Genomic DNA, 10,656 nt, shown 5'->3' on the forward strand with positions numbered 1-10,656 from the left:
GGTTATCTGGATTGTTCAAGAGGGCACAAAATGTAATCACCAAAACTATTATAAGAGGAAGAAAAGAGGGTCAGAGGAGGAGAAAGCAAAGTGATTATGAAAGCAGAGATTGGAGTGGTGCACTTTGAAGGAGGAAGAATGGGGGCTAGCCAAAAATTCTGAGTAGCCACTGAAAGGTAAAAAAAGCAAGGAAATAGATTTTGCCCTCAGAGTTTAGAAGAAATCAGCCTTGCTAACACCTTGATTTTAGCCCAGTGAAATAGATTTTAGATTTCAGACCTCCACAACTGTAAAACTATGTTGTTTCAGCTACTATGTTTGTGACAATTTTCCACAACAACAATAGAAAATTAATGCAAATGTTGGTACCAGGAGTGGTTGTTGCTGTAATATATATTCAAAGATGTAGAAGTAGTTTTGGAACTGGGCATTGGAAAGGGGTTAAAATAATTTTAAGGAGAGTGATGGAAAAAGCCTTGATTGCCTTGAATAAAACTGCTAGAAAATATGGATGTTGAAGACTTTGTTGGTGAAAACTCAGAGAAAGTGAGGAACATTGTAGAAGAAAGCCTACGTCATCTTTGAGAATACATAAATCATCATAAAAAGACTTGATGAAATATGGATTTTAAAGATGTTGCTGGTGAGAACTCAGGAGGTAGTGAAAAACATGTTATTGAAGACTGGGGGAAAGATAATTCCATCTGTATAGTGGCAGAAACAGCTGAACTATGTTCTACAGTTATGTGAAGAACATAAGTAATGAACTAGGATATTCAGTTGAGGAGATTTTCAAGGAAAACATTGAATGTATAATGCAGTTTCTTCTTGCTGCCTGTAGTAAAATGAGAAGGAAAATAAATATAATTAAGGAAAGAATTGCTATGCAAACAATCACCAGGACTTAATTATTTGGGAAATTCTCACTTTACGCAGATTTTAAAAGATGATAAATTAAGGTTCACTGTCAGGGAAGTGTTCTCCAGAGAGAGTGCTGAGTGGGGCTGGACAATATTTTGCTAGTGCTGGAAGATAAAGCATGTTACTTAAGGATCTGATCAACCATCTCAGCAAAAGTCAGGTATATAGACTAAATGTATAAAAATATTTTCTTTATAAACATCTGTGGAGGAAACTTTTTTTTAATGGCTGGTATGCTCATAATATACACAAGAGAAGCACAAATTTCTGAGAATGTTATACCAGCAGAAACACTGAGAGTTTGGGATGAAAAGGGACGAGAGAGGAAGGATGAAAGAATTAAACTGATAAATCTATACAGGCAGGAATCAGGCAGGCAGAGCGACTCAGTTGCAAACATGTGCTATCCTTTAAAAAAAACGATGGAAGGGGAACATCACACACCGGGGCCTATCATGGGGAGGGGGGAGGGGGGAGGGATTGCATTGGTAGTTATACCTGATGTAAATGACGAGTTGATGGGTGCAGCACACCAACATGGCAAGTATACATATGTAACAAACCTGCACGTTATGCACATGAACCCTACAACTTAAAGTATAATAATAATAATAAAATAAAATAAAAAATAAAAAATAAATAAAAAAAAAGTTCAGTAACATAAGTATTAAGTACTGTGCACTAAATAGTTAACATCTATAATTAAAAATAAAATGTACAACTTTAAAAAAAAAAAAAAACGATGGCTAACTCTGAGGGTAGAGCTAAAAGCCCAGGGGTGGAGCCATGGGCCAAGGTAGTGGAATCTCAAGCCGCAGTAGATTATTCACAGACATTGATATCTAACAGAGTTTACTCAGTTTGACTTAGAAATTGCTTGAGGCCAATGATTTCTTTTTTATTGGTTTGTTTTATTTTCCCATTTTATGGAGTTAAAATGTCTATGATTATTATTCTGTCCATGTTCAATCATTGTATTTTTGGAGCAGAAAATGTGTTTTTTAATTTTACAGTTCTACAGATATAGGGTAATTTCACCCCAGGATGGAACACATACAGAATCTCACTATACCTGATTTAGATGATTTACACTATAGCAACTGGGACTTTAGAGCTGATGATATTTGCATATGATATCGGACTTGAGTTAATACTGAAATGAGGTGATAGTTTTGTAGATGTTAGTTTAGCTTTGAGTGACTGTATTTGCATGTGGGATAGAAATGAATATTTGGGGTTCAGGACAGACTGTAGTAGGCTGAATAATATACTCTAAAGATATCAATTTTCTAATCCCTTATCGGGGAAACCCACCCCCGATATTCAACGTGGTTCCTTTTCTATTTTCCCTAAGTGTTGACTGGTCTGAGAAATAAAGGGAAAGAGTACAAAAGAGAGAAATTTTAAAGCTAGCTGTCACATGTCGGCAGGTTCCATGATGCCCCCTGAGCTGTAAAACCAGCAAGTTTTTATTAGCAATTTTCAAAAGGGAGGGAGTGTATGAATAGGGTGTGGGTCACAGAGATCATATGCTTCAGGGGCGACAAAAGATCACAAGGCAGGAGGTCAGGGCGGGATCACAAGGTCAGGGCGAAACTAGAATCACTAATGAACTTCCATGTCCAGCTGTGCACACATTGTCACTGATAAACAATGTTCAAGTGCAGAGAACTGGTCTGACTACAATTTGTCAGGCTGGAATTTCCTAATCCTAGCAAGCCTGGGGGTGCTGCAGGAGACTAGGGTGTATTTCAACCCTATTTACATCTGCATAAGGCAGACACTGCCAGGCCGGCCATTTTAGAGGCCCTGCCCTGGGAATACATTCTTTTCCCAGGGCTGTTAATTATTAATATCCAGCGATATTTATCTTACCCGTTTTTGGTAATAAGAGAAATATGGCTCTGTTCCGCCAGGCCCACAGACAGTCAGACTTTAAAGTTATCTCCTTTGTTCCCTGAAAATCGCTGTTATCATGTGCTTAAATTGCTAGATTTCATATTCAAATACACATGCTCTACAAACAATTTGTGCAGTTAACACAGTCATCACAGGGTCCTGAAGCGACATTCATCCTCCACTTACAAAGATGACGGGATTAAGAGATTAAAGTTAAGACAGGCGTAAGAAATTATAAAAGTATTAATTTGGGGAACTAATAAATGTCCATGAATCTTCACAATTTATGTTCTTCTGTCGTGCTTTCAGCCGATTCCTCCCTTCAGGGTCCCTGACTTCCCGCAACAATCCTGGAAGTTGTGAAAGTTATCTTACATGGCAAATGACAATTTGCAGGTGCGATTAAAATCTTAGATTCTCCCGGTGGTTCCTAAGTATTATTACAATTGTGTATATAAGAAATAGGTAAAAGAAGATTTGATTACAGAAGAAATGCAATATGATGACATTGCAGAGATCAGAATGATGCAGTCAAAAACCAAGAAATGCTAGCAGCCACAAGAAGCAAAAAAAGGCAAAGAATAAAATCACTTCTGATGCCTTCAGAAAGAATCAGCCCTTCCAATAACTTGATTTTAGCTCTGAATGATTCATTTTGTACTTACGTCTTCCAGAAATGTAAGGGATTAAATTTCTATCATTTTAATCCACAAAGTATATGGTAATTTGTTACAGAGACAATATGAAACTAATGAAGGTAACACGCACAGAGGTTTTAGCAATAATCTAAATAAGAGATCAAAATGGTTTAGAGTTGATGGCAGAACTGATGTTGGGACTAAATTCTAGATATATTTTAAAGGTAATCCCTATAGGATTTGGTGATGTACTGGAACTGCTAGAGAAAGAAGGCAATTGAGGATGACGCCGAAGGTATGTTGGGGTGTGTGTGTGTGTGTGTGTGTGTGTATGCATGTGTTTGTTTGCTTAAACAACTGAGTGAATAGTAGTGCCAATTTCTGAGATGCAGAATACTTATGGATGAGCAGGTTTAGAAGGGGTACAAAATAATATTTTCGTTTTGCTCATATTAAGTTTGAGATATATATTAGACATCTAAGTGGAATTGTCAATAAATTGGTTGTACATATAAATCTGAAAATTAGAGGTGTGGTCTGGAACTGAGATATAAATTTAGAATTCATCAGAATTTAGATGGGATATAAAATCATTGGACTGGATGATATTGTATACTAAATGCTTGTAGATAAGAAAAAAAAGAAGTCCGAGGTCTAAGTTTTTGGGCTATTCAACATTTATAGATTGAAGAGGTGAAGAGAAACCAGCAACAGAGGCTGATAAGGAATAGTAATATAATAGAAGGGAAACCAAGAAAGCAGAGTGACATGATAACCAAGAGAAGAATATTTCATGAAAGGGGTCAGTTGTATCAAGTGCTGCTAGTGGAACTGTAGATGTGAAAGCCATTCCATGGAATGGTAAGGACAAAATCTGAAATAAGTCTGGGAGAGAAAAGAAAGTAGTAATAGTGATTTTCTCCGTTAATGGATCTGGGAATCTAGTATAGGAGAGTGAATTTTGCCAACTCTCCTTTTGTTCTTTTTGAATTATCCACCATATATATGCATTCAATTTTTCAATTAAAATATAGTTTAAAAAGAGATTGTTAGTTGGAGAAAAGGAAGTGAAGATAACTAATATGAATAATTCTTTCCAAGAGATTTTCTATACAAAGATGATGGAAAATGGGGTGGGGGCTGGAAGAGGCTGTGAAGGAAAAGGGATTTTTTAAGTGGAAATGGGATTTTTTAAATGGTAGGAGTTGCTAATTTTTTTTTGAACACTGATGGGACAAAATCTACAAAGAGTTAAGAAAAAATGATGTTATAGAAGAATATGAGTTAACAAAAAAGCTATACGCATAAATAGTGAAGAAAATTCAATCCTGTTTTATGAGTTGACTTACGTCCCCCAAATTTATATTCAAGTTCTAACATCTGGTACTTGTGAATATTACTTTATTTGGAATTGGATCTTTGCAGGAGTAATCAAATAAAGATGAGATCATACTGAATTAAGTTGTGCCCTAATCTAGTGACTAGTGTTCTTACAAGAGAAGAAAATCTTTTTCTTATCAGAACAAAGGGAGAAAGAGACATAGACAAAAAGTGGATGCCATGTGATGATGAAGGCAGATATTGGTGCAATGCATCTACAAGCCACACAATACCAGGAACTGCCAGAAACTAGGAGAGAGAGGCACGGAACAGAGTCTCCCTTAGAACCTCTAGAGTAAACCAATCCTGCTGATACCTTGATTTTGGACTTGTAGTCTCCAGAACTGTGAGACAATATATAATGGTTTAAGCCAATCAGTTTCTGGTAGTTTCTTACAGTAGCCTTCGGAAACTAGTATGCCTAGTTAGAGGAGTTAAATGTAACAAGAAGAAAGCATCTGCTCTAACAGGACTGAAGGTGGGGTACTGGGGTAAAGATGAACGCAGAATACTGCCAGGTAGCATTAATGGACCACTTGAAATTTGTCATTTTATATTTAAATTGAAGATAATGATTATGGTTACACAGTTTTTTTTTCTCATGCACATTTATCTTGCAGAGGTGTGGGGCATAATTAGAGGTTTAAATTTGTTAAAAATTAAGCTTTTTTCAGCAAAGATGTCCAAAAAGAGAGTGGGGTAAAGGGAGCTGAGGATATACTCAAGGAAATATTTGTGCTAATTCACCATGAGCCTGTAAAAATCTAAGATAGGAAAAGATTTATGACAGGCAACAGAAGAAAAGCCACAGAAGGATCATTAGCAAGGAACAGGGAAAAGGTAGTAGAATCAATGATCAGTCTTAGAGGTAGAATTGCTGAAATGAGATTATTAGAGGTGCCTGACGTATCAGTTGGAGAGTGGAATGTTTGAATTTGAGATTTTGGATGGATATGTGCAGTAGTAAACCACTAAATTAGGATGTAAGACAAAATAACTGGAGAAGAGAAAGTTAAATAATTAAAATGTTAGATATGAGATTGATCATCTAACAGTAAAATTACTAGAAATTAAGACAAAGGTACTTTTGGAGAAAGTGATAGCCAGACTGAAAATCATCACAAAATGAAGCAGAGTACTAGGAGTTAGGTCGTGAATACCACAAGGAAAGGTCACAGGTGATATAAGTTGATGACATGAGATTCAAAGTTGGCTATTTTTGGAAGTAAGAAAGGAGAATGACCTGGAAATAGCATTGAGGAATAAAGCCGACATCTATTGCGTTTTTGGGTTCAGTGGTAGGAGAGGATGTAGGAAGGAAAACATCAACCGCTCTTGAAGGCTGCAGGAAAAGCAATGAATTTGAGAGAGAGTTGGGTTTCAGATACAGCAAGAGGACAGAGTTATCATTCAGATAGGAGGCAGAGGAGGACATACAGGGTGTTGCTGATGACAGTGAGTTTCAAAGAGATAATGCCTAATGGTGACATAAACCTGAGGTCTTTGTGATCTAAGAGGGAAGATCATATGTAGGCAGCATCAAGCTAGAAATGTCTTTGTAAAAGTGCTAGTGATTTGAGAAGCTCACTTTGGGGAGCTCAATTTTAATCTCTGGATCAAATCTCCTTCATTTCTCTTTCTTTCTTTCTTTCTTTCTTTCTTTCTTTCTTTCTTTCTTTCTGTCTGTCTTTCTGTCTGTCTTTCTGTCTGTCTCTCTCTCTCTGTCGCCCAGGCTGGAGTGCAGTGGCGCGATCTCCATTCTCTGCAAGCTCCGCCCCCTGGGTTCATGCCATTCTCCTGCCTCAGCCTCCCGAGTAGCTGGTACTACAGGCGCCCGCCACCACACCTGCTAATTTTTTTGTATTTTCAGTAGAGGCGGGGTTTCACCATGTTAGCCAGGATAGTCTCGATCTCCTGACATTGTGGTCCGCAAAGTGCTGGGATTACAGGAGAGAGCCACCGCGCCTGGCCCACTCTTTTTCTTTCTTTCAAACTTATTGAATTTTCATTTTCTAAAAGTAATACACACTAATAGAAAAAAATATAAACATTACAGATATATATCATTTAAAGAGGGAAAATGTCTGCAATTCCTTTCTATGGAATAATTCTCCAAAGTTTGAATTTCTGAGTGAAATATTTTCTGAATTAGCTTTTTGCTATTGAATTTGTGCACTTCTTAATGTTTACTGGCAATTAAGATTTTTTTCCTATAAATTGCCTGGTCATATACCCCATATTTTTATTCCACATTAATTGTATTTTTTTCATAGACTTTACAAGTGTTTTATATTAGGTTGTACCATAAGAAATTTCCATTTTTTAGGTCAAAATAGTTTAATACAAGCAATCTCATATATTTCAATTTAATATACATGGGATATTATCTGGTAGTTGTAAGTTAGCATGGCTTACATTATCTTAATTTTTAAATTACTTTCAGAAATATTCTTTAAGAGGAGATTGACTTTTAAAATAAAAAACAACACTATAGCAACTAAAGGCTTCAGAAAAACTGTTTAATTCCATATGAATAATACTTTATCTTCTACTTAATGATGTCTTTAAAAAATAAACTCTATACTTTCTTGGACATAATAATGTATTTATCAGAAAAACAGAATGGTCTAATTTTACCTACACATACATTTAAGTTTACCAAACTAGCATACATAGTCTTACTACATTGTATCCTGCTTTACATTTTAAAGTGCTTTCACATTAGTTTATTCTTTCCATGATTCCTAAAACAAGATGTAGTAATAAGAAACTGAGACTCAGAGAGATAAAACAGTCAAGATTCACAGGTATTTTGTAAAAAAGACTGCACACGTGAAATTTCAAAGCAAAACATCTAAGATATTATTGAAAATTTCATATCTCTGTTTAAAATACAATTTCTAATTTATAAATAAAACGACTATGAAAGAAACATTCTTTACAGTTAAACATATACATTTGTAACCAAATTGACATATTGATTATTTGAAATACTAAAAAGAATTAAAAAGAGGACTTACAACCTTGGAAGAGACATTTCCCCTGCCTGTATGTTGCCTGGACTTGAGCATAGTAAGTTGAAACTGGTGATGTTGAGTGATGACATCATAAAGGGATTGTGAATAAAATAAACTTAAAGGGGACAGAGCAGTCATATTTTAAAGTGCACAGGTGCTTTTGAAACCTATTCTTAAATTGTGGGAGTGTTCACAGTCAACTTTTTAAAGCTTGAACTGAATTAGTCAGTATTCATTAATTGAATCTACCTGTTTGGCTTATTGAATAATTATTTCTTATCAGCCTATTTTAACACTAGCTTTGAATGTGCATGGGTGCATAAAGATGTGTTTATGTGTGTGTATTTGTGTGTGGAAAAGAGATATATGTGCTGAAAGGAAAATAGAAGAATGTAAATTTTCCTCTAAAAAGAGCAGTGGTAGCTTACTACATTTTCTTCACTTTTAGGCTTTTCTCCCCTACAACATTTTCGTACATTTATAGTGGTATTTCCACAAAAGAACTTGAAGATATCTTATTCTTAGATATGTAAATTCAGCAAAAGTAAACTCTCTATTAAACTGCTATTGACAAATCTGAAAAACACTTTTCACCCAAAGCTTAAAACAACTCTTATTATGTACAGAGATGTGTTAGAACAAGTTATAAACAGCTACTTGGTATATAAAACTCATAAATGTGAATGATTCATTATAGATAAGAAACATTTCAAGGCAGGTAGGAATTGTATGCAGGTAAAATCGTCCATATGTGTTTTAGTTAACAGTGACCATATTTCTAGCCACAGGAGAAAAAACAATTCACTAGTTCTTATTTTTCACCACTTTTTGTCATTGAATCTTTATTTCATTTTTGAAAGTTTATATATCTTATATAATAATGATATTTTATTTTTTAATGAAAAATGTGATCCAAGACACCAAGATAATTTTTACCTGAGCAGTATATCTCATAACTTTTTCATTGACCAAACTAATTTCACAAGCTAGTGAAATAGCATTGTCTTAAGGAAAGTAATATAAAGCCATTTAATTTATAAGTAAAAATGCACCACTATTATGTATTTGAAAGCAATATTAACTATGAGTTAAAGGCCATAAAAATGTAATTTCACTCCTCTGGCAGAGTAAATTCATTCCTAAGTAAATTAATATTTAGCACAAAGTCATTCATTACAGTTCTACATAAATATTAAAATCTAGAAATACTGTAAATGTTCGAAACTAGGGAATGGTTTCAGTAAATCACTACATTTTCATGACAGTAGGAATCATGTTCATTTTGCTCATCATCATATACTTAACATTTACTTGAAAAAATGGAACGTGAAACTATTCGTACAGTTTGATATATATCATATAAAGCAAATAAACTTGTTGTAAACATTGATGTAAACACATAAAAATGGTAATAATTAGATTATAGGTAATTTTCCACATATAATGTTTTGCATTTAAAAATTTCTACAAGTAGAGTGACATCAGCAAGATGCCAAAATAGGTGGTCGTAGGCTTCACTCCACCACAGAAATATCAATTAGCAACTAAAGAAAATGAAATTTAAAAGAATAACTTAGTTAAAACCTCAAAATGTGGGAATTATCCTGAGTCAACTGCATGCTCAATGAAACAGAATAAAAATCTGCATTGAAATGGTAGCAGAAACAGTTTAACTCTGAGCATATCACTCCTCAAACAGCTCCAGGTTGGCACAGCACCACACAGAGAGGATTCCACAGGGTTTATGGTTTCTACAGTGGGAAAAGATGACCAGGGAGGTTGACATCCAGCTTCCCTGGCATTGTGAGACACTTCTCAGGAGGCCTACTCAGTTTTCACCTTATGGGAAACAGGGAATATAGAGGGAAAATGCATAAGTAGACCACTTGGGGTCAGGTAGAAATCAAGAAAGGAGACAGAGCCCAAGGAAGCCAGTGAACAGATTTGGGTGGTAGCTCAGTGTACCAGCTAGCAGTGGTGCTCAATCGAGCTGAAGTAAGAATTAATCAGCACAATGACAACATTTGAAATTACTAAATCAGAAGAACAAAAAGAAAAAAGAATTTAAAAAAATGGAGAAAGTCTATGGGAATTATGGGACACCATTAAGACACAGTCGGTGCCTTGCAGGAATTTAAGAAGTAAAAAAAAAAAAAAAAAAAAAAAAGTGTCAGAAAGGATTCTTTTTTAAATAACGGTACCAGCTAGCAACATACCCCACCCACTAAAGAAGTGAAAAGTGCTACCTGGCTTGAATCCCTAGATGGCCAGCCTCTAGGTCCATCCTCAAACCCTCTCCTGGGGCCCCACCCAGAAAGGCAGAAAACCACCACAGCAAATTTTTACAAAAGTGATGCACTAGTTGTGCCATAGCTGAAGATTTAATTCGTGCTCCAAGTGGCTTCAAAGCACACCCACAAATGTTACCCAGAAATGGAAGAAAATGTCAAGCATGCATTTCTACTGAGCTTAATAGCTATTCTATTTGTTTTTATCTACTTAACCTCAGGTCCATTTCTGCAACCCTGATCAACTGCTGAACTAAAAAAGCAGTGCTTTCTAGCCAGAGAATATATCCAGTGGCCCAGGCAAATTAGAAGTAATTACATCGCCCATCCAGCAGGTTAAGCTAATTGCAGAGTTTAATCAGTGGTTTTGCTGGATAGTGGAGCCTAGCCACCTACACTATCAGAATTCAGACCAAAGGCAGCAGCCTAAAAATCTAGAAAACCCAAAAGAAAACTCTGTCTTTTCAGGGTAATTACTAGCTGTCCCATCCAGAATCATAAGCTAGCTAAATA

At 35.6% G+C, this 10,656-nt stretch overlaps 1 protein-coding gene across 2 annotated transcripts in view; it reads right to left on the bottom strand.

The window, feature by feature from the left end:
• The window catches only part of CYLC1 (cylicin 1), a 49,334-nt gene extending 41,402 nt beyond the window's left edge, over positions 1-7,932 (bottom strand). The window contains exon 1 of one of the 2 annotated variants that reach the window (XM_009197855.4): positions 7,862-7,932. In XM_009197855.4, the coding sequence (XP_009196119.2) occupies positions 7,862-7,875 (14 nt within the window). In that variant the 5' untranslated portion in view covers positions 7,876-7,932. Of the gene's footprint in view, positions 1-7,858 lie in introns of both variants that reach the window. The other variant, XM_017954346.3, reaches the window with a different exon arrangement.
• Between the last annotated feature and the right edge of the window lie 2,724 nt (positions 7,933-10,656).

Source organism: Papio anubis, chromosome X (assembly GCF_008728515.1).
Source record: "Papio anubis isolate 15944 chromosome X, Panubis1.0, whole genome shotgun sequence".
Lineage (NCBI taxonomy): Eukaryota > Metazoa > Chordata > Mammalia > Primates > Cercopithecidae > Papio > Papio anubis.